Source organism: Mesoplodon mirus (assembly GCF_964341445.2).
Source record: "Mesoplodon mirus genome assembly, chromosome: 18".
Classification (NCBI taxonomy): domain Eukaryota; kingdom Metazoa; phylum Chordata; class Mammalia; order Artiodactyla; family Ziphiidae; genus Mesoplodon; species Mesoplodon mirus.
The window spans coordinates 10,257,583-10,281,090 of record NC_138994.1 but is presented as its reverse complement, the minus strand read 5'-3'; the positions used below and the strand labels follow the sequence as shown (position 1 = coordinate 10,281,090).

Below are 23,508 nucleotides of genomic sequence, written 5' to 3'. Positions count from 1 at the left end.
TGACTATCAGGAGGCGAGAGGGCTTCCCCCGTCCCTGGCTTCCCTGTGAGGGACATGGACACAGACGGGGAGGGCAGGATCTTTAATTGAATTCAGAGAGAGGTGGGGAGGGGGTTCCATGTTAGGTGGCCTGGTCCCCAGGGGCCAGGGGGCAGGGGCCAAGGTGGTTCTTGGTACAGAGGGCTGGAGGAGGGGGGAGGAGGGCTGGGGTGAGCCGTGAGAGCAGTGGCGGGTCCTCAGCCCACCTCCGGGCCCTTCCCGGTCCCTGGGTCTCCCGGTGGCGCATTCCCCCACAGGCCCGCCCAGCCCTCATCTCAGGAGTGTCTGAGCTCCACCTCGGAGCCAAACTGGGGCCCGCGGTGGCGCTGGTGGAGGCGGCGGATGCTGAAGAGCCGCAGGGTGAGGCCCAGGGTGGCCACCAGCAGGGCGACGCCCAGGAAGAGCAGCACCCACTGGCCCACGCGGGCCTGCTGCTCCTCGAGGTTCAGGCCCAGGAAGCTGACACGGCCGGAGCCCGGGAAGGAGACTGCCAAGCGAGCTGCGCAGGGAGGAAGGAGAGCGGGCGCTGGGCCGGTCCCGGGCCGCCCCCGCCCGGAAGTCGGCCTCCCACCTGCCTTAACCTGGGGGGGCCTGGCCCTGAGCGAGCCCAGGGGCGGCCTGGGGCCGAGGCGGGTGGGTGGCGGTACCCGAGTTTGGCGTCCAGTTGTACTGAGGCCAGCCCAGCTTCTCTCCGTTCCGCGTGTTCTCGGTCACGAGCCAGTCCAGCAGCGGCTTGAAGTAGGTCATCATGGCAGCGGCCGACATGTTGGGCTGGCCCGTGATGAGCCGCATGGCTTCGGGCCACGGCCGACTGAAGCCCAGCTTCATGGCGTCCCTGGGGGAGCCCCGGGAAGCGGACCGAGTCAGAGGGACAGGCCGCGAGGCTCCCTGCCCGTCTGCCCCAGCCTCGTACCTGCTCTCTCTGTACCCCACCTCCCCGCGCCAGCTTCCCTCGGCCTGAGAGGCCCGCGCAGGGCAGGTCGGGGGCGGGCTGGGGGAGGGGCTCCTCAGGCCCTGGGAAGTAGGTCAGAGGGTGGACAGCAGGCCGGGGAACGCCAGAGGAGACTCACGCCAGGCGCTTCCCGGCCTCCTGGGACTGGTAGATGTCGCACTTGTGCACGGGGCCCTTGTGGCCCGCCGCCTTACACAGCGCCTCGTGGAACTGGAACTGGATGATGAAGCTGACGAAATACCTGAGGAAAGGCAGGTGAGGCCTGGGGCCGGGGCGGAGGGGCGGAGTCACCGAGCCCCCCCCCACCCCACCTCCGACCCGGCCCCTCCCGCCCACGCCCACGCCCACGCCCACGCGGCTGCCTGCACTTCTCAGGAGGGCCTACTCTGAGCTGCTCCGGGCCTCCCTCATGGGCGAGGAGGGGCAGGGGCAGGGCCCTTCACGGACAGTCGTGGCAGGCTGCTCTGGACGCAGCGAGGTCTCCGTCCCTGGGCTACGTGCATGGAGAGGCCGGGTGTTGCCCAAGGGGTCACCCCTCTGACGAGGCAGGGAAGCCAGCCCGAAGGGCCTCCTTTATCCCAAATTTGGCAGCAGGAATTCCCTGCAGAAGTCTGCTGGTCAAGGTGGGGGTCGCCTCTCCGAGCCTGGGGAGGTTGTGAATGTCCTGAACCAGCAGGGCGGGCCTCCCGCTTTGAAGGCTGGGCACAAGCCATGTGTCACTGACTTTCCTGGCATTTCCTAAAGTGCTTCGCCAAGGCTGCTGGTCACAATTTGGAGTGCATCCCCTTTGCCCACCCCCGCCTAGAGAATTATCTGTGCTAAGCTCGGAAGCTAACCATCACATGGGCCTGGCTTCTGTGTGAAAGTGAGTGCCAGCTTGGAAGCTCAGAAATCCTTCGGGAAGGCGGGCGGAGGCCCTCCCTGCAGGTCATCCTGGCGCACTGGCCGGGTCAGGCCTGCGCTGAGGTGCCCTTGAGTCTCCTTGGCTCCCTGCCCACCTATGCTCTCTGGAGCATCTGAGCAGGCTTTCTCTTTCTTCCTGGACTCGGGGACAGAATTCACCCACCCCATGCTTATTTATTAGGTCTTGACTATGTGCTGACGTTGTGCCAGGTGCTGGGGTGGAGGACTGGGCACAGTGGGCATAAGCCTTCCCTCACTGCCTTCCAGGGAGCACAGGAGGCAAGGGCTGGGGTGCCCTCTACGTCCTGCCTCACGGGTGGCCCGGGCTACTTGCAGCCCAGGGGCCCCCAGCCCTCTACCCTGAGGTGTCCCCAGATCCCTACCTCTGGAAAGGGCTCCAGATCCTCTAATCACCCTTCCTAGTCCCCAGCAAGTGCTCCCCTGCAGCACATAGAGGGAAAGGGGCTGCACTGGGCCCATTCACGCTATGGCATGACTCACAATGCAGCTATGTTTCTGTATTCCATTTAAGACAGTGAGTTAGGGACTTCCCTGGTGGTGCAGTGGTTAAGAATCCTCCTGCCAATGCAGGGGACACGGGTTCGAGCCCTGGTCCGGGAGGATCCCACATGCCGCGGAGCAACTAAGCCTGTGCGCCACAACTACTGAGCCTGCGCTCTAGAGCCCGCGAGCCACAACTACTGAGCCCATGTGCCACAACCACTGAAGCCCGTGCGCCTAGAGGCCATGCTCTGCAGCAAGAGAAGCCACCGCAGTGAGAAGCCCGTGTACTGCAACTCGAGAAAGCCCGCGTGCATCAACAAAAACCCAACCTAACCAAAAATAAATAAATAAATAAATTTTTTAAAAAAGAAAAGATAAAAAGACAGTAACTTAATAATGGTGGGTTATGGCCACCAGTTCCCAAACATGCTATGTATTAGACAGTGTGATAAGAAGTTAGCTCTTGCAATGATCCTGTGAAATAGGATTCCACAGCTGAGGAAACTGATGCTTACAGAGACTGAGGAATTTACTCAAGGAAACAGAGTTGTGGAGACGAGATTTGAACCCACTTCTGTCTGGGCCCCAGCCTATGACCCCATGCCCCTAATAATATAGACTCCCAATCTAGCTGGGTCTCTAATCCTAGTTCTAGTGGATAGAGGTATTCCAGGTACAACTTAAGTTATATCAGAGGAAATACGTTCAGTATAGAGTAAAGGAATCACAATCTTGTAAAAATAAAAAAACAGTGCTCAGGTCATGATCTGGCCGTGGGTTATGGTTAATGTTACTAACCAAGGTCTTATAAGCATTAGCCAGTTATAGTGAAGTTTCTGTTTTCAGCTGTCAGGAGGGTGCGGGCTCTCGTCACATCACAAGAGTGAAACAACGGTCAGCCTTGGTCACGGGTGAGTGGCCCAGACACAGTGGGCCATGCAGCCGGGTGCCCAGGTCGCCCTGATGGTAGCTGCCGGGGGGCAGCAAGGGCAGCCTGAACGCTGAGCGGAGGCGCTGCCCCTCATGGCGCCCTCCTCCCTTTCCTGTTACCTGATATATGGCACGCTTGAAGGAATGTGGAACTTGGCCCCTGGGTCAAAGTCGCCTTGAGACCTGGCCACTGGAGGACAGAGGCCCTGGTACTTCAGCCTGTCGAGGAGGAAGACACGTCAGAGGGAGGGTTTGGGAAGAATCAAGCCGGGAGGGTTGGTGTTTTTGATTTGAAGTATGGCGCCTGCACTGGGCGCTCCAGACACCTGCGTGCTGTGCCTCTGTGCGTCACGGCACTTACACACACACACCCCCCTAGACGCCACAGACGCAGACACACCACGTGCACACAGATGCAGGTGCATACACCTCCCCCCATGGAGGCCCCCCACCCCGGCCCACAGCAGTATTCTAGAACCTGAGGCTCCACCACTCCTGGTTGTAGTTCTCCTTGGTGATGCTTCCGTCAAATACCCGCCAGCGCCACTGGTCCACAAGATAGCTGAAGGGAACAAAGGCGATCTTGTCGAGCGCCATCTTCATCAGAAAGTTGATGTCCTCCTCTGCCAAGGGAAGGGGGCCCTGGCATCAGATCCAGGCCTGCCTCCTAGCAGTGGGGCTGTGATGGGCGCGCGATGGGGGGAACGGGTGGGGCGAGCTGTATCTCTCTGGGTCCCGCGACCTGCCTCTTGGGGTGGTATGGGTTCCATCCGCCCACTCTCCCTGCTGGTTGCCCCTCTTGTTCCCCACTGCTCTGGCCCAGCTCTGCCTGTGGGCTATGAAGTCTCCTCTCTCCACCTCCCAGGCTTGCTGCCCGTTCTTGGCCCCTCTGCCCACTAGGATCTCCCCGTTCCTCTCTCACCACGGCTGCCGTCCCCACTACTCAGCAGGTTGATCTTGTGCAGGTGCTTGGGGGTAGACACTGAGAGGGCCAGCACATCCCCAATGGCCTCGTGAAAACCAGGGTTGGCGCCCTCCCGGAAGGTCACAGGCAAGTCCTTGTACTGCATGAAATACTGTATGTGGCCCATTTCGTGGTGGGCCACGACCAGGTCCTCCATGTTCACAGTGGTGCACTGCTTGATCCTGGGAACACGGGGGTGGGGAGAGGGTGTGGAAGGGGGCAGTGAGGATCCCTGGGGCAAAGGGACCTGCTGTCCTTACTGGATGCAGAGCATACCCCCAGGACTGCTTTACGCAAGGCACACAGCATTATGGGAAGGAAAGCCAAAAGGGGAAATAGAGGGAATCTGGGGGTTAGAAGCCCCTAATGTCTGGTCCTCCAGGCCATTCCTCTGCCCCCAACTTCCCTGAACAACTAACTTCAGCCCACACTGCCGTGTGGCTTTCTAACTGTACAAAGTACGTGCTCTAAAGGCATGGGGACCCTCAGTCAAGGTCAGTGTAGGGCTTGGGTCATGTGAGTCATGTGGTTCCTCATTACATGTTTTGTCTCTCCCAACACTTAGGCTTCCTGAAGGAAACAACAGTGTCTGAGCTCTTCTGCATCCTTGTGCCCAATGCCAGCAAGCATATTCATCCCAGGATTTCTCAGGGCTAGGACTGAAGGGACATCTGCAGAGCAGTCCAAGCCAGAGGCTGCACCTCACTTTCCGTCTTTTGTGAGCCAGAGAAATTCTCCCTTGGATCTAAGCAGAGCTCTTCAGCTCAGTTGACCCCCTTTGTCCGTCATTCTAGGGGGAGGGGAAAGAGCTGCCCAGCACCCCGGTGACAATGAGGTTGGGATCTGTCCACCTCCTGCTATGACTCCCCATACGGGGAAGATCCCCAAAGAACCCTCACCCCCTTGATTCTGTCTGCGCCCAGCCCTACAGCTCTGGTCCTTGTGCCTTTGAAGGAAGGGCCCAAGGCCAGGTGAGCCATTGAAACTGACTGCTTTGTTCCAGGATCTCTGTGCCCACTCTTCTCATAAGAGACACTTCATCAGCTGTGGCAGGTCATCTCTGCCACTTCTCCCAAGAGGTGGAATCTTCTTTTTTTTTTTTTTTTTTTTTGTGGTACGCGGGCCTCTCACTGTCGTGGCCTCTCCCGCTGCGGAGCACAGGCTCCAGACGCGCAGGCCCAGTGGCCATGGCCCACGGGCCCAGCCGCTCCGCGGCATGTGGGATCCTCCCGGACCGGGGCACGAACCCGTGTCTCCTGCATCGGCAGGCAGACTCTCAACCACTGCGCCACCAGGGAAGCCCGAGGTGGAATCTTCTTTACCTTCTCTTGAAACTGGGTTGGCCTTGTGACTTGCTTTAGCCAATAAAATGTGGTAGAAGTGACCTGTCCCAATTCTGGACTTAGTCTTTAAGAGATCTGGCTACTTCTACTTTTGCTCTGGGGATGCCAGCCTCCAGGTAAAAAATCTGACCGCCTAAGGCTGCCATACTGTGAGGAAGTCCAAGCTTTCCTGGAGAGAGATGTCCCACCAAACCCCAGCTGCTCCAGCCATGCCAGCCCAGGCACCCAGCACGTGAGTGAAGGAGCCCAACATGAACATCCCTGCCCCAGCACGTGCCACACAGAGAAAAACTGAGGAACCGAACAGACAGCCAGAAGCACAGCCACAGATAGATGGCCCCACTGAGCCATGCCAGCCCTCTCTAGCCCTGTGGAGGTCTCCACCACTGCAGAGCAGGACAAGCCATTTCCACTGTGCCTGAATTCTTGGCCCATAAAATCATGAGCATAAACAAATGGTTGTTTTACACCACTAGGTTTTGGGCTGGTTTGTTACGCAGCAGTAGGTAACTGAAACGCTCTCCTCCAATGAAGACAGCTTCTGAGCCCATCAGTGGTGAGAGTGGATCTGTGCAAAGCCCCCACGTCCCCATGTGCCTCCGTGTCAAGGCACAGGCACCCAGGGAGAGGGCCAGCTGTACACAGGGGCCGCCTGAGAGGGAGGGAAGGCTGGCAGCTCACGTGGGGCTCACCCCCAGGACTGGAACCTTGAATGCTGGGCTGACAGAGCTGGTCAGCGCTCGAGGAGACCCTGCCACAAGCCAGTGGCCAAGCTGTGGCCAGGCCCAACTCTCTTAACCCTCCGTCCCACGTTCTGGCCGAGGAGACGGCAGCGGAGCCTCTACTTGACTCGTCTCCTTGTCCTCTGGGCTCAGGACCAGGTCCCCCTGTCCTGTAGCCCAGACATACCTGAAGTCCTTGCCGTTGAAGAAGTCCCAGGCGGAGGCGTGGCACACCACCTCCCGCCCGTCGGTCGGCTTCTCCAGCATAGACTTTTTCCAGAACTCGGGGGGCACGGGCAGCAGCCCCAGGGAGGTGAAGAAATTGTCTGCTTCCTTAAACATCCTTTGGGGTGTCCAGCCCTGCAAGCAGAGGGAGCTCTGGCAAAGCTGGGGATTGTGGGGATGGACTGTGTGCCGCAGTGGGAGGGCCCTGGGAGAGGGCCAAGCTGGAAAGGGAGTCCTGAATCAGAGGGCCCTCTCCCACCTGGGCAGGGTCCCCCTCCCCTGTGCCCTGGAGAAGCAGGGGTGCAAGGAGGGGGCCGGTGCGGACCTGCTTTATCATGGCCTCTGTGGCATCCATCCTGGGGGCTGAAGGGAAGGGTATTACCAAGTCATAGATGTTGGACCAGCTCTGTGCCCACATGTTTCCTGGACGCGGGTAGAGGAAGAGATGGCGGAGAGAGGAGAGACAGGTGTTAGATCTTAGGCTCAGCACCCTCACGCAGGGGGAGGGGACACTGATCATAATCTGACCAGCCACTGCTCTGTCCCCTCCATGTCGCCTGGGGTCAGTTTACGAGGTCAGCTGGCAAGAACCACCCTCCTTTTGGAGAGGCTGATGCCTCTGCATTTACCGCAAGACAAGAGTGGAGATAAGGAAGCTATTCAGAATGAGTGGAAAGGTGCAGAAATACATTTGGAGAGGCTTTGACAGCCAAAGGAGACTAAGCTGGAGCTGACCTCAAGTGGAGCCGACAGTGCAAACCAGTGAGACTCAGAGTGAGTGAGAAGCAAGAATGGGAGTGGGGAGCGAGCCCGGGCCTGGCTGCTCTGCTTGTCCTGGGGGCTCAGCTCTAAGCCCCAGCTCCCAGGGCCAGCCGGGCACCTGCATTCCCTCCCGGGGTCTGTGTTTCTCTGCCATGGAGCTGATATTCTCTGGTCTCACTACAGAGGGACCAAATATGGCTGGTCTCTTGGGCTGCAAAGACCCTCTAGGCTGAGCAGAGCTAGACCCAAAGCTGGACCGGGGGGGGTGTCTCTCTCATGATTTGTAAATGGTCCATGGCCCTGCCTGGCCTCTCTGTTCACAGTAAGAAGCCCCCAGAAACATGTTCCTGACGGCCCGACAGAGACAGGAACCCAGTAGCCTCTACTTTGCCCCAGTCCCTACCATCCCTTATTGTCTTCCACTGCCTACTTCATGTGTTCAGGGCATTTGAGTTTACAACCCCTGGAGAAGGAGGCTCCTAAAGTTGAGGGGGATCTACGCTCTCACAGCTCCCTTGGCCTGAATGTCGTGTCTGCCCTTCTCTTCCCACGACTACCTTCTCCATCTGTCAGAACCTCTCATCTTTCAAGGCTCTGCTCACGTGCCACCTCCTGGGGAGGCCTTCTCGGCTCCCACTCACGGCCCCCTCCTCCCCCTCATGCTGCCTGGAGCTGTGACGGGTGATGTGGTCTCCCTAGGACAGGCCTATGAACTCTGCCCACTGCCCCATCCCTGATGACCTGTGTAACGTGGATCTGTAGCAAACGTGGCACCAAATGCAGGGAGGGGGCTCTTCTCCCCACCCCCAGCCCCGACCCCACTCCAGCCCTGGCAACATTCCCCCAGGCTCCAGTTGTTTCACTTCCCCAGCCTCAGGTGTCATCTGCAGACCCTTCCCAGTCTGCCCTCTGCCCTCTGCCCTCTGGCCTCTGGCCAGCCCTGGGCCGCCCCCTCCCTCATACTGTTGACTGTCTCACTTGCCCTCACCCAGCAGATGGGCTGGAATGGGGCCCTCCAGGTTGATGAGCTCGGACCCGTAGAAGCGATACAGGGCCCGGCGCACGTAGGCGTGCAGGTTCAGGTAGAGCGGCTGCAGCTCCTCGAAGAGCTGCTCCAGGTCGTCCTCCAGGAATGGCATCTCGTACATAGATCTCCAGGAGTCCCCTCCGTCCTCATAGCCTGCAGAGAGGACACAGCCAGGCTCTCTGAACACCTGACCATCCCCTGAGCACCCTGCCTCCTCCCCCCTCACCTCTTGGGTTTCAGAGGACCTTTCTGAGGGCCTCGTGGGGGGCTGGGACCCGACAGCCAGTGACACTGGCAGAGAGGACTCACCATTGAGCCTGGCAGCCTTGTTGGTGAGCTCCACATATTTGGGGAAATTCGGGAGGATGGCTCTCCCCACCTTGTCTCGCCAGCCCTTCCATGCCCACAGCAGGTCTTCATAGTTCCGGGATGTGGCCATCAGATTTGTCAGATCTGGGTGGGAGGGGTTGGATGGCTTTAAGCCTCCAGCTCTTGGCTCACCTCCCACCTCCTTCAGAGGTGGAATAAAACTGCAAAGGGACCGCACAGGCAGCAAGTCGAGGGAAACTGGAGACAGGCTGGCGCCCTTTCCGTGGGGCTTACAGGGCGCCAGGCCTGGGGCTCAGAGCTTCACAGACACAATCTCAGGCAACTGCGGGGCTGCAACAGCCCTGTGAGGGATGCCCTTGACTCTCTTTCCACACAAGAGGTTTGGTGACACGGCTGCGCCCCCCAGCCAGCAAGTGGCTGAGCTGGGGCACAAACCAAGGGCCCAGACCCCAGAGCCGCTGCTCCCCACTCGTTCCCTGCCCACCACCTCCCTGGGAGAAATGGCTTGGAGGTCAAAAGACCCGAGTTCTTGTTCGGTTTCCTCCTGACCTTGAAATCACCTTGGGTGAGTACGGGACCCCTCCTTCCCTGACTATGAAATGGGGATTATGCCGGCCCAGGGGCAGGAGGGGTCCCCACAGGGCCCAGGGTGTCTTTCCCACATTGTGACTGAACTGATTAAATAAAAGAACAGCTGTGAAGGCAAAGTACAGAGATCCATTCCAGCATCATCAGGGAGCCAGAAATCTTGCGTTTGTGTCCTGTCCAAGCCATGACTCTATGAGCGGCCTCCTGGCTTACGGATTACACGGAGCTCACAACTACCTCACAGAGCTGGGAAGAGGACGGTGTGAGCTCACGTGTCAGCTCTGAAGGTGGCTCGCCTTCCTGCCCGGCCTGGCCTGAGACGGAGGCCTGCGGGCATCCACACCTCACGGACTTGTGCTCTATCCTGAAACATGCCATGTGCTCTCTACTCTTCATGGAGAAAGTACATTCAAGTTAATTTTATTTGGAGAAAAAACATATCTTGAGAATTTTGTCCTCTGCTGATGTGAGCGTTCTGTTATTGTGGGCGCTGCTTATTTTTACTACTGGCAGTCACCCGATGGCCCAGCCCTGGATTAAGGGGCTGACCAAGGGAGGGTGAAGGCCGTACTCCCTTGAATGCTCTTCTCCATAAATGCACACAAATGCAAGTCCCCTTCCCCCCACTTTGCGTGTTTACCCACATACACAACCCTCAGGCCAAACTCTGTCCCAGGAAAATGGTTTCTCTCTCCTGTTTATTTTCCATTTCCCCTTCTATTTGTCATTGTTCTAATGTGGGAGTTGGGCGGAGGGCCAGGAAGAGACTGTTTCTGGGTGGAGATTCCTCAGGAAAAATGTTTATGCCTCTCACTCCTCGACCCTGGGAAGCATGGGTCAGAGAGGGGAGGGGGTGTATCTGTGTGCAGGTACTGGGGTGTCGGGGCTGAGCTCCTTCCAAGAGGAGACGGTAAGAAGGAGCAGCCAGTCTCCTGCGAGAGGAAGAGGACACGCCAGAGCTGGCCCACTCCTTCCAGTGGGAAGTGGTGCCAGAGGGAGTGAAGTGGGAATGGCGTGGACGTGGCTTCTGCGGGCTGAGGCTTCCACTTCTGGGTGGGGGAGGGGGCCAGGGAAGGGCCAGGGACGATGGGGAAGGTGGATGGGATCAAGGAAAGGGCGCAGAGGGGAGATGCCTCGAGTTACTCTCCCTACTGGGGAGTCCAAGCCCCTGAGAGACAAATTTGAGATACACCTGCTCTGAAGGGCGGAGTGGAGGGAGGAACAGTGGGGACCCAGAGGGAGTGGACGGGCGGAGCCAAGGGCAGGGCGGGGGGACCACGGCAGCGATGAAGTAGGTGTCGGTTCTAAGCAGTGGCAGAGGAGCACCACGGGTGGAAGACAGGGAAGTGAGTCTCCCGGGCGTGCGGACCCCGTGAGTCAGAAGTGACCTCCGCCCTTCCACGGCCAGCACCCCTAGCCTCCCCAGGCCTCCCCCTCGCTCCCCACGTGTGCTCACCAGGCTCGAGCTGCAGACAAGTGCCGTTGCTGTGGCACACAGAGGCCACGCTGTAAGTGGTTTCCATGTTCAGCAGGATCTGGTTGTACTGCAGGGGGAAGAAGAGGGGCGGAGAGCTTGAGCCCTGGGCTCCCTGCTCCGCCCCCGGCGCCATCTCGGACCCGGGCTCTGCAGCTGGGGCGGGTGCTCCCAAAGCTCTGCCTTCTCAGTAAGTCTGTAGGTGTGTGTTGACGTGCCAGATGTCACGACATGGCAAATCGAGGAAGGGGAAGCATGAAGGCCAGACGCTGTCCCCCAAGCTAGGATCCTCCACCCCCTGCTCCCCGCGAGGTACACACCTCCTCCAGCTCCCTGACAGGCAGTGCCGCCCGCTCTAGATCCTGAATCTTCTTTATCATCCGCTTCATGGTGGCGTTCTGGAAGTTGGTCACATCAAACTTCCTGGCCCAGGTGCCATACTTGACAGTGTGGTTGGCCATCTGTATGTTCTTCTCCAGCTGAAAGCACGGGGGAACTGTATCATGAGGCCCAGGAGCTCTAGAAAGGCCTCCTAGGAGGAGGTGCCTTGAGGGGAGCCAAGGGGACTGAGGGTGTCAGGGTGGGGGCGGTTTTACCAAATTGCTGCCTTTGCCTATAAAGACCCTCTTCAACCCGGACTGTCTATAACATCCTGTGCGCAGTACCTGCCCCTCAACAGATGGCCATTTCGAGCAAGACATCTGATGGCAGCGGCAGAGAAGGAAACCCCACCCCGTGTCCTAAAGGCTGTTAGGATAGATGCAGCCTGGTATTTGCTCTGCGGCCTCTCTGAGCCTCAGGGTCCCAGCTGTAAAATGGGAATAAGGTCACTGGTTTTGCAAGGCTGTTGAGGAATAAATGAGGCAGCAGATGTCAAGTGCCAAGGAACAGTGGCCAGCACACAGTGGGTCTTCAAGAAATGTTAGTCCTCTGCGGCTCACCTTGGTTATAATCAGCGCTCAGCCATACAGGCGGGGAGGGGGGTTGGAGGGGACGTATAGCCTTCTCTATGGTGGCAAACAGGAGCTTTCAATCTTTTTAAAAACTGACTTTAGCATCACTTATTTCTGTACAGATTATTCCGTTACCAACAACAGATTGATTGTTAATGATAAGACAACTTGTTTAGGCACTGGTGTGTGCCTGAAATTGGACACTTTTCAATATGCCGTTGGGATTTTTCACAAATTCTGACAGCCTGTTCCCACCGAGGTGACGTCGGGGGCGGAAGGGCGGCCTGCAGTGCCTTGGGTTTCAGAGGGTGGGCCCCCGGGGGAGGAGCATACGTGTGCTGAGTCTGTGAGCGAGCTCCGGGGGTGGGGAGGGGGCATGCAGGGGCCCCTACCAGTATCTTGCTGCCCTCCTTGGTGATGTTGGTATTGTAGTCCCAGCTGGCCTCGACATACTCGTTCCACACCACCTGGGATCTCCAGTCATATTCCTCGACAAACTTGCTGGCCTCCGCCTCGTCGGACACCAGGTCTGTGGGACAGAGCGGAGAGACACAGACAGGCCTCCCCCCTGCCCTTCCGCTGCTGCCCCGGCCTCCCCGCCCCGGCCCCCAGCTGGTCCCACTTGGGATCTGGGTTTTCTGGCTGCTGGTTGTTGAGTGGCGGGTAGTCGTCTGGCTGCTGGTTGTTGCCTGGCTGGTTGTTCCCTGGTTGACTGACACCTGGCCGGTGGTTCCCTGGCCAGGGGCCAGAAGGGGGTGCCCACAGCAGAGCAGGAGGAGGAGGAGGAGGCGGGACAGTCCTGGAGCAGCCCAACCTTGGCCCATGGCAGCAGGAGAGCAGAGTCCTGCAGCCCCTGCCCCCTGGCCAATAAGAGTGGAGCCTGCAGTGTGACCTCATAGAGCAGTGTGCCTGCCAGCCAGCACCCCCCGGCCGGGGCCTCAGATCTGGGCATACCCTGCCCAGGATGCTGGGAAAGATGTGCCCACCCCACCCCAGGGCCCTGCCAACCAGCTCAGGGGACCACCTGGCCCTCCAGGCAGGGCGCCAGGGCCCGGCTGGGAGAAGCTGATCGGGAACCACGAACCGGGGGGCCTGGTCCCCGAGCCTGGAACTGAGAACCTGCTGTAGCGCCCCGCCCCAGGCTCCCTCGGGCTTTACCAATGCCCTCTGGGTAATTGTCGGGCATCGGTGGGCGCCACTGATATTCTGGCCAGCCCAAGACCTCGCCATTCTGCTGGTTCTGCTCTTGTAGCCACTGTGTGACCGGCTGGAAGTAGTTGAGCAGCGGCTGAGCGTCCAGGGAATCTGAGCCGACCATGTCCTTCAGCAGCTCCTGCCAGGGCCGTGAGGAGCCTGCCTGCAGCAGTGCCCTGTCAGGCAGAGTGGGCACAGTGGGCACAGGGCTCTTGGGCCAGGGGCCACTACCGCTGCCCTGGCCCACCTGCCCCATCTCCGGCCACTTCTGCCCCCACTGGATGGCAAGACGGCAGCATTAAGACTCAGGGCCTAGGAGCTCTGTGAGGGGAACATATGCTGTGCCCCATGCCAGCCAAGAGGCCCACTCAATAAACATTCCATGAGAGAAAGAAAGGGAGGGGGAGGGGAGAAAGGTCCCCTCCACTGGTCTGGTGGTGGTGCCCCCACTGGCATGCCCTTCACCGCTCGCTCCCCTCACTCCCCACTGCCCTCCCTCTGCTCCACACACCGGAGCTTGGCCCCTGCCTGGGTGGACTGGTAGATGTCACACTGGTGCAGTGGGCCCTGGTGGCCCGCCTCCTTGCACAGGGCTTGGTGGAACTGGAACTGCAGGACAAAACTCACGAAGTACCTGCAGGCACAGGATGGGCATGAGGCGGATGGTGGAGGCCCCTTGCCCAGGTCCCAGCCAGCTTCCGCCAGGCAGAGCCCAGACCAGGGGCTGTCTGGGGGAGAAGGGAGAACCGAGTGTGGCTCAGGAGAGAGGCCCCCTCAAATTCCAGGCCGTTGAGGGGTCCAGAAGGGTGTGGGAACAAGCCCTGGGAATGGGGGTCCCAGAGTAGGGGGAAGGGGACTAAAGGTGTGCTGGAACGGGGGGCAACAGTACCTGATGTATGGCGTCACACTTGGGACATGAAACTTGGCTCCAGCGTCAAAGTGGGTTTCGTTTCGGACAACTGGAGGACAGATCCCCTGATACTTGGTTCTGGAAGAGGAGGTGGTTAAATTGTCTTAGGACCCAAGGGTTGTACGCAGGCTGATGTTACCTTTGCAGAAAAGTCTGCTAAGTAGACATTCCCACCGGCCATCCCTTCCCCATCCTGGAGAACGGGGAGAGACTGCCTGACGGAGGAAGTTTTAGGCAGGAAATAATGCCTCGCGGAAGAGGATGGAGGCATCATTAGAGAGGAGGGAGGCAGGAGGCAGGTTGCCCGGGAGCCAGGGGAGGGCTGTTTGGGATTAGGCCCTTCCCGGTCCCGCTTTGCTCACCGAAGATACCACCAGTCATAGTTGTAGAGGGAAGGGGGGGTACGCCCACTAAAGACCCCCCAACGCCACTGGTCCACCAAGTAGCCAAAGGGCAGGAAGGCAATTTTTTCCAGTGCCATCTTTAACAAGTAATTGATGTCGCTTTCTGTCGGGAGATGAGATGAAAAGAGAGAGGTCAGAGGGAGAGGGGAGTCCAGCTGGGACAGGGTGGGCCTGGGGAGAAGCCAGCAGGAGGTGAGCCTGGGCAGACGCAGAGAAGGGAGCGCCAGCCTTTGGGACCCTGGGGGCCCACTTGGAAGAGGGCGCTTGGGCAGTGGAGTTGGGACTCAGGGTGGGCTGTGAGGCTCTGGGTGGATCCCCAAACCTGTCTGACGTGGGGCAGTGAGGCAGAAACAAGAAGGGCGGAGGGGAGCGGGGACAAGTGCGGGCCTGCTGTGGGATCCAGCGGGGTTGGGGCGGGGCTGCGCTGGGGTCTCTCCACCCACCCCCATACCCGTGTCGTTGGTGACATGGTCCAGCAGGCCAATTTTGTACAGATGTGCAGGAGTGGAGACAGAGAGCGCCAGCACATCCCCGATGGCCTCGTGGAAGCCGGGGTTGGCGCCTTGGCGCAGGGAGACGTGTTGGTCCTTGTACTGCAGGTAATACTGCACGTGGCCCATCTCGTGGTGCACCGTGGACAGCTGGTCCATGGTGACCTGCGTGCACTGCTTGATCCTGGGGCGGGGAGAGGGCGTGGGTGAGGGTCAAGGACGGGCGGGGCAGGGACCAGAGAACGTGGGGCTGGCGCCTGAGGGAAAGGAGCCAGGCGGGCACTGCCCTGGGGCTCGAAGGAGCTGGCAGAAACAGGCAAACCCTTTCCCCTGCCCCAGCCCAACTCTGGCCTTTTCCCTCCGTTCCAAGGTACGGAGCTGACTGCCTGTCAAAGCTGCCCAGGGAAGGGACCCCGCCGCCCAGCCAGTGCTGGGGCTGGATTAGACGCGAGCATGGGAACTGGCTTCTCTGTGCCCAGGCTGCCTGCCCTCCCGAATTGAGACCTGAAGTCTTTCCTGTTGTAGAAGTCCCAGGCGGAGGCGTGGCACACCACCTCACGCCCATCGCTTGGTTTCTCCAACATGGACTCTGCCCAGAACTCAGGAGGCATGGGCAAGAGCCCTAGGGAGGTGAAGAATTCCTCTGCCACCCGGAACATGTGCGTAGCATTCCATCCCTGGTAGGAGTGTTCACACGGGTCAGGGGCCAGCCGCTGGAGCCCGCCATGGCTGCCCCAGGGGCACGTCTGTGGTCCCCCACCCAGCTCAGCTCCCTGCTCATGAAGAGCACCTCTGCTCTGTGGCCTCCCTTCCCAGACGTCCGGCCCCTGCTGGCTAGAGCGGATGGACCACTGCTCACACCCCCTGCCCCCGAGGGGCCCCGGAAGGAGGGATGGGCACCTCAGCGAGGACAAGGACACAGGGCCCAGCTCATGGCTTGGACACACACTCCAGGCTGCTGCTCTGTAGAAAGGGAGGGACTGAGGTCCCTTCCCGTCCCTCTCCTCACGTCTGATTCACTCCTGTGGCCCCACCTGGCCTGACTCCGAGCTTACCTTCTGCACCATGGTACTGGTAACGTCAAGATTGGGCTTGTCAGAGAAAGGCACCACCATGTCGTAGATTTTGTCCCAACTCTGGGCCCACATGTCCCCTAGACAGAGGAGGGGAGCCAGACAGCTTGGCTCCCAGCCCAGCCGGTGCCTGCTTCCCCACGTGTGTCACTGAACAGCACCCTGGGCGCCTGGTGTCTGGACCCAGGGCGCTGCAGGGCCACAGCCCTCTCAGCTGGCTCACACATCAGTCCCACCCACACTCCCGAGTGCTCCACGTTCCCTGGGGCTGGCAGAGGCCAAGTGTGAGCCCAGGTGATGCTGCTGGGTCCTTTCTGACGGTGCCAGGGTCCCTGCCTCCCAACCCTGATGCAGGGCCACAGGGCTGGCTTCCTGGGGTGTAAACTAGGCTTATTTTTCTTCCTCCACTGGACCTGGAGCTAAAGCCTTCAGTGTGACTCCTGGCTCTGCCTTTTAATAGTTTTCTGCCCTCTGCCAAGTCACTTGCGCACCCTAAGCCTCAGGGTCCCCTTGTGAAAAGTAGGAACAGTAGTGACCATGAGAAGGATCACCTGCTTTATGGGCTCATATGCAGGGGATCGAGCAGTGCGGTGCTCTGAAATGTGACACACGATGAGGAGGACCCTGGACATGTGTGGTGGCAAGGCCAGGTCCTTACCCAGCAGGTGAGCAGGGATGGGTCCCCTGAGGTTGATGAATCTGTCCCCGTATCGGCGGTGCAGTGCGCGTCGGACGTAGGCGTGGAGGTTCAGGTAGAGGGGCTCTAACTGATGGTAGAGGTGCTCCAGATCCTCCGTGAAGGTGCGGGACTCGTACCAGGAGCGCCAGTAGGCCCCCGTGTCTGAGAAGCCTAGCCGGAGGGTGGCGTTGGGGTGCAGCTCAGGCCCCAGGCTCTGGCACCTCCTCCTCCCAGCTACCACCTGGCCGTTCTCCCAGCTCAGGGCCAGTGTATCTGCCTGCTAGCTGGGAGAGCTTGGGGGTTGCTGCTCTACAATCTTCTAACTAGGGGTTGCTCCAACTCCAGCTAAACAGATCCTAGAGGGCAGAAGAGGCAAAGTTGAGCCCTAGGGCTGGGAGGAGTGCCAGGAGTGCGGCATGAGGGCGATGGGGCTAATGCCCATTCCGCCATCCGCTATCTGTGTGACCTTGGACCAATGTATGGAGTCATTGTAATAGCCGCTCTGCTTGCCTCAGGGGGCGGGGCTCAGTGGAGACAGAAGATGAGAGGGAAACGCCCACAAAAGGGACAGGGTGGCCATGCTCACCATCCTGCTTGTAGGCCGCATTGCTGAGGGCAGTGAAGTTCTGGTACAGGGGTTTCAGCGGGATGCCCACAGCGTTGTGCCAGCCCTCCCAGGCATATAGTAGCAGGGCGTAGCTTCGCGACGCAGCCAGGATGTTGGTGAGCTCTGAGACACAGGTGAGCACGGTCAGTTCGGAGACTTCTGCGTTGAAGTCAGCAATAGCCTTCACCAGAGCTCCCACACTGGTCCTCACCATCTCCACCTACTTCCTCAGCATCATGATACCCTCAAAGCCAAGGGCAACCTACAAGCTGGACAGGATGGGACTGGGAGCTATACAAAGTAAGCAGCCAGGCAGGGTCCTGGTTCCCAGGAATTGATTATCTAAGGTGGCTGACACAAAGAGGACACCCAGAAGTTGAAACCCAGGCAGACCCTTCATGGCTCCTTGGACGGAGTGGCTGACCTCAAGGATGCCTGGTACGTGGTGGGGGGGGGGCGCTGTGGGGGGAGAGGAGGAGGTTTGCAAGGGAAGCCATGAGGGGTCTAAGGCCTGTGGAGGGCACTTGTGGGGAATGAGAGGACCCATGAAAGGGAAAACCAGGCAGCCAGGAGGAAAGCCGGTTGTGATGGGAGAGGAAAAAGCACACATGTGGGTGGGGGTGGAGCAGGGACTGGAGGCTGGAGATTCCAGAAATCAGTTTGCCTGGAGGAGCAGGGGTCTGGGGGCCTCTGACAGTGCAGTCCCAGTTGGAGGTTAATGCCTTTGGGTTTACCCACTCTCTCTGCAAAAACATGCCACCCTCCTGAGTGCAGCAGGTCAGTGGGGAAGGGTAGGAAGCCCCCGAAGACAGGGTAGACACAGGGCCGTACCTGGGTCCAGGGACCAGCAGGTGGCAGTCTTGTTGGGGAAGCAGACCTTGGCCGTGGAGTAAATCCTGGACATGTTGCTTAGCAGAGAGTTGTACTGGGGAGTTAAGAGTTGAGAAAATGTTAGCGATGAACAGCCCTTGGAGGTAATCTGGCCCCCTCTCCTCTTTCCGCTGGGAGGAAAAGGGGAGATGCCTGGAGAGGGGGACGTGGCTAGGGCAAGGCCACGCTGTGGCACCCAGAGCACAGCTGAGCATGCATGCACGGATTCCCCTTCCAGTGGAGGCAGCCTGGGAAACTAGTGTCCTGAGAATTAGGGATCAGGGTTCAATTCTGAGCCCAGCCACCACCTTGAGCGAGGGCAAATCCCTCTCATTCTCTGACCTTGATGCCTTCTCAGCCCTTCCCAATCTTTCTGAGGAAGCCCATAAACCAAACCACCTATGGAGAAAGTCTGAAAACCCCTGTTTCATCCTTTACTCTTGACTTGAATTTTGCTTTCTGCTCCATAATACTTGCTTTGATAGATATGAACTTCTCTCACTCCAGGTCCAAGGAAAATCAGTACTTCAGGAATCCGTTCTGTGCTTGCGGGGCTTCCCCTACAGTCGGGGCCGGTAGAGATCCCAGGGTCCCTCCCTGCCAGGCCCCACCCCCCCGGGGCAATGGGGGCACCCGGGCCACTTCTGCCTCCACCCCTCCACCGGGCCCACCTGCTGCCGCTCCTTCAGGGGCAGGTTGGCAGGGCCCAGGGTGCGCACGGCACTGATGATGCGTCGCAGCTTGGGGTCGGTGAAGTTCTGCCAGATTGGGTCGAACAGAGCCTTGGCCTTCTGGCCCCAGACCTCTGAAAACTCCTGGCTGAGCAGGGCTGCCTCCTCCTGTGGGTACCAGGAGAGCACGAGAGGGTAAATAGGGGAAGCCGTGGCGCGGGGGAGGGGAGGAAGGCCAGGGCTTCAGGAGGCTGGGGCTTGTGGGAGCACGACTCCCTCCTCCTGGGCCCTCGGGGTGAAGAACTGGGGGAGCCTGCCTCAGGGAGGCGGGGGAGCAGAAACTGGGGCCAGAAGAGAGGCGGAGGAAGAGAGTGTGAACGGTGACGAGCGGTGACAGGCACAGTGAGAGAGGGGTAGGTTGCAGTAGGAGAGGATGAGAACCCAGAGCAGAGCGGGCACCTTCAGCGAAGACTGCCGCGGACCCAGCCCGTCGTCATCCCCAGGCGCTGCCACCTGGGAGGACTCGGGGTCAGAGGGGCCAGCCTCATCCATTCGGTCCCGTACTGGGCAGGAGCATGCGCCCAGCACCGTGCTAGGGAACCGACCGCCTGTCTCCTGGGACGGCGTTGGGGTGGGGGGTTAGCGGGGAGGCCGGCTGGCCCAGCCCGGTCCCCACCGCTCAGGGGCCGGGGGCGCGCGCGGGGCGGTGACTCCCCGCCCCCCAGCGCCCGGCCGCCCGCCTGTGATTGGGTGTCCGGGCCCCGCCCCCGCCCCGGGCCCGCGCGCCCACCTGGCGCCGCGCGTTTTCCTCGTTGATGTTGGTGTCGTACGCCCAGCTGGCGGCCGTGCTGTGGAACAGCACCTGCTCGGCGCTCGAATTGAAGCGCTTTGCGAAGACCTGCGCCCCGGCCTCGTCGGCGGAAAAGTTCCCCGGCTGCAACTTGGGGTCGAGCGCCAGGACCACAGGCGGCGGTGGCGGCAGCAGCAGCAGCAGCAGCAACGGCAGCAGAGGCGGCCGCGGCCACCGGCGGCCCGACGCGGCCCCCATGGCGCGGTGCGCGGTGCAGCCCCTTCTCCCGCGCCGCGCCCGCCCTGCGGGTTATAAAACCCGGCCGCCGCCGCCGCCGCCTTCCGACACACCCTCACCTCCCCGCCCCGCCGCGCTTCCTCCTCGGCTTCAAAGTCCCCCGGCCGTTGCGCGGGCCTAAAGGAGCGGGGCGGGGACCGAGGCTTCCTGGCCCGCCCCAGGCAGGGGCGCCGGCCCGAGGAGGGGCCGAGGCGGCCCCCTGCGAGATGCAGCCCAGGGGTGGCGGATGGGCCTTAGGTCAGGTTCTCACAAGGGAGGCTAGAAAGAAGCCCCCCAACGCACACACACGCCTCTGAAGCTGAGGGACCCAGCAGTTTGCTGGAACACCCCAGCCTGCCAGCGTGCCCTCCCCTTCCATCCCACAGCCTCGGCGCAGGGACGCGAGGCCCAGCGGTCTCTGACGCTCAATCTCCCGGCCTCGCCGCCCCAGGGCTCTCTGGACTCGGGAGTGACAAGGTGGGGGAGCTGTCCGCAGTGCCGCAGGATAGGGTTAAGGATGGTCGCCCGGTCTAGCTTCTTCACGAGGCCCTGGGGGGAGAGGGTGTGGCCTGCGCGGGTAGGGGAGAGTTTAGCTTCCGCAGGCGCCTGGGGCGGTGCTCAGAGCCCCCGGCTCACCTGCGGACTGGGGAAGGGGGGCTGTCAGAAGTGGGGGGAAAGAATGGAGGGGCTGTTCTGGGAGGAGGGGGCGGGTAATAGAGCCACAGGAGCACTGGCACACCTGCTTTCTTCACACGAGCTGTCATTCGCTCAGGCAGAAACAGTCGCAGACTTGCCGGCTTTGAGAGCTAGCTACAAAGATGAGCGCAGAGATGGCAGCACTCTCTCCTTCAACAGGGGAAGACATTAAGACTCAGGTTGAATGGCTTGCTCCAAGTCACTCCAGGTCTCCACACTCCCCATCAGTCTTTCCCTGTCTCACCACGCGTTCCTCCAAGTGACAAGCACGGGGGAGGAAGGAGAGTGACATCCTCTTGAGGCGGCTGGGGAGGCTGAGGGCTCGCCCCTAACTCCTCAGCGTCATGGTGTCTGTCCCCAGAGGCGGGAGGACCAACCCTCAGCAGACGCCGACAAAGGTGTGGGCAGGGCGACGGAGGAAGCACAGGCTGGGCAGAGGGAGCAGGGAAGGAGTCAGTGACAGCTGCTCAGGAGACCCAACCCGTCCGCAGCTTGGGTCCCTTGGGAATCACCTGGGCTCCTGGGTATCTGCGTGCGGGATGGCGCCTGGGGCTCTGACGGACACGTGGGCTCGCTGTGCCCTCTGGAGTGTGTGCAGGAGGCTGTGTGGCCCGAGGCCGTGCTGAGTTGCCAGCTGACATGGTGCCAGGGCGGTGTGTGGAGGGGGGAGAGTGAGGGAGGAGGGGGAGGAGAGGAGGAGGGTGGCTGCCCCGGCCTAGGAGGGGGAGCAGGGCATCGTCAGCGCTGTTGTTCAACGGTGCGGGGGAAGGCGGGAGGCGGGGGAAGAGGAGGCCTGGGCCCCCGGCTTTCCTTCGCTCCAGCGGACACTTCAGGGCTGGCGAAGCGGACACCTGTGATCAGAGCAGCCCCATCGAGGGCAGCGGCCCGGCTGAGGGCGGCGCAGTGAGCCTGGCCTCTCTTGCTCAGAGCTCGCCAGCTCTAGAGTGGCTCTAACAACTATGCTCTCCAGGCTTTGAGGGCAGTGGGCCGTGTGTGCACAGTGAGCTGCTGTCTGCTGGGAGAGAGCAGTCTCTCCACCAGCTAAGGCATGGGTGGGGGGGATTTTGTGAGTGGCACCCCTTCAGGCCCCAAAGAAGGGGTCCTGGAGCGGAAGGATGGGCAGAGGGGGTAGAGAGCCTGGCGCTTAGCGTGTGACCAGGGAGCCCTTCTCTTCTACCAGGAAAGAAACAGTGTGGAAAGCTGAAGGGTTTGAGCAGGTCTGAGCAGGGCCTTGTCTCTGAAGAGCTCTTGAGCACCGTGTCTGGGAGGCTGGTAGGGCAGGGGTTTGGTTCCGTGGCCCATCCTCAGCTCTAACGTGGCCTCGTGACGATGTCTATAGAACATCTGGGTTCAGCATGGAACAGCTTTGGCCTCATTGAAAAACCATAAAAGCAAAGGCTAAATGGGGTTGGAAAATAAAAGTAAATACAACTTACATTTGGATAGCATTTTAGACCTTTCTAAATTCTTTTGAGTAAATGATCTTATTTGATATTTATAATAACCTTGAGAGGTAGTAAAGAGATAAGGTCCTTTGTTCAGTCAGCTACCTCCCAGCTTCCATCAAAACAATGGAGACAGCTCTGAAACCTGCAGGAGGATGTAATTATGACCCCCCGGAGGGCTGACCCACCAAGGAAATGCAGTCTGCTTGGGAGAGCTCCCATCTCTCCACCTCTCTTCCAGGGGAGGACAGGTCACACGTCACCACAGTTTGAGAAAAATATTCCTTAGAAAATATGCCCAACAATGGAATAAAATTGAGACCTGACCAATAAACACATGAAAAGATGCTCAACTCCATCAGTCATCGCGGAAATGCAAATCAAACCACAATGAGATACCACTTCATACCCACCAAGCGGCCTCAAATCAAAAAGATAAGACGATAACAAATGTTGAGGATACGGAGAAATTGGAGACCTTATACGTTGCTGGTGGGATTGTAAAATGGTACAGCCACTTTGGAAAAAACATCGGCAGTTCCTCAAAACTTTAAACAGAGATGCCATGTGACCCTGCAATTCCATTCCTAAGCATGATAGCCCAAAATGGGAAATAACCTAAATGTCCACCAACTGATGAATAGATAATCAAAATGTGGTATATTCATACCACAGAATATTATTCAGCCATAAAAGAAATGAAGAATTGATTACTTGCTACAGCATGGATGAGACTTTAAAACATGATGCTAAGTGAAAGGCCACATGTTGTATAAATCCATTTACATGAACTGTCTGGAACAGGCAAATCCATAGAGACAGAAAGTAGATGAGTGGTTGCCAGAGGCTTGGGGGAGAGGGAATGGGAGTGACTGCCAATGCTATGGAGTTTCTTTACGAGATGATGAAAATGTTTTGAAATTAGTAGTTGCACAACTCTGAATATACCAAATATACTAAAAACCACCAAATCATACAATTTAAAAGGGGGAATGTTATAGCACATGAATTATATCTCAATAAAGCTGTTATTAAAAAATACGCCCAGTGTTGACTTTTGTCATTCTATGTTCATCAGGAATCTCACGATTATTGATTGGTTTTCAGAGGAGCCGTGGTTCTCTCACTGGATACCCACCTGCTCTTCTTTGTTTAGCCAAAACCTACCCATTTCTCAAAGACCAGATCAAGTCCTGCCTCTAACATGAACAGCTCTAGCTCCTCAACCAATGATCATCTCGCCTTTCGATATTTATTCAGCATTAACTCACATGGACTCCAAAAGCCAGGTGTAGGGGAAATAGCACTGGATCAGGAGCCAGAAAAATCTGGGCCACACTTAAAAGCCTTATGACCTGAGCAAAATAACCTCTTTGAGCCTCAGTTTCCTCATGTGTAAAACAGCTATAGACATTTTTACCCATTCTCCCTCTAAGGGTTGCTCCCTGAGTTGAGGAACAGCTAAGGGACCAGTGCGGCTGGGGCATGGAGAGACAAGAATAGGCTGAGTGTGGACAGGTGGCCAGAGCAGGAACCCGGTTATCTTGAGATGAGAACCCAGTGCACTTGCTGGGTATTGGTGACAGGCTTTCATTTTTTAAAGTGTCTTCTTATAATGTAATATATGTTACATAGAATATAAGTAGTATGTATATATGATATCTAATGTATATGTAAGTTATGAAG

At 58.8% G+C, this 23,508-nt stretch overlaps 1 protein-coding gene and 1 long non-coding RNA gene across 3 annotated transcripts; both read right to left on the bottom strand.

Moving 5' to 3' along the window:
• Positions 1-67: 67 nt before the first annotated feature.
• Positions 68-19,761, bottom strand: ACE (angiotensin I converting enzyme). Of its 2 annotated transcripts, XM_082604877.1 has the most exons (25): positions 19,406-19,761; positions 18,616-18,783; positions 17,906-17,999; positions 17,054-17,197; positions 16,447-16,638; positions 15,771-15,868; positions 15,220-15,392; positions 14,676-14,899; positions 14,183-14,327; positions 13,800-13,898; positions 13,422-13,544; positions 12,875-13,086; positions 12,109-12,245; positions 11,084-11,242; positions 10,746-10,833; positions 8,681-8,824; positions 8,333-8,524; positions 6,908-7,005; positions 6,545-6,717; positions 4,251-4,474; positions 3,807-3,951; positions 3,449-3,547; positions 1,110-1,232; positions 687-874; positions 68-538 (listed from the first exon to the last, which is right to left on the bottom strand). In XM_082604877.1, the coding sequence occupies exons 1-25, from the start codon at positions 19,661-19,663 to the stop codon at positions 315-317; spliced, it is 3,924 nt and encodes a 1,307-aa protein (XP_082461003.1). In that variant the 5' UTR covers positions 19,664-19,761; the 3' UTR covers positions 68-314. The 2 variants fall into 2 exon arrangements, with proteins under 2 accessions (XP_082461003.1, XP_082461004.1); XM_082604878.1 differs by lacking the exons at positions 12,875-13,086; positions 13,422-13,544; positions 13,800-13,898; ... (7 more) ...; positions 18,616-18,783; positions 19,406-19,761 and adding an exon at positions 12,339-12,833.
• A 46-nt stretch (positions 19,762-19,807) lies between these two features.
• LOC309793965 lies at positions 19,808-21,002 on the bottom strand. The gene is made up of 3 exons (XR_014291962.1): positions 20,890-21,002; positions 20,622-20,805; positions 19,808-20,527 (listed from the first exon to the last, which is right to left on the bottom strand). It is a non-coding gene; the product is annotated as an uncharacterized lncRNA (long non-coding RNA).
• Positions 21,003-23,508: the final 2,506 nt, after the last annotated feature.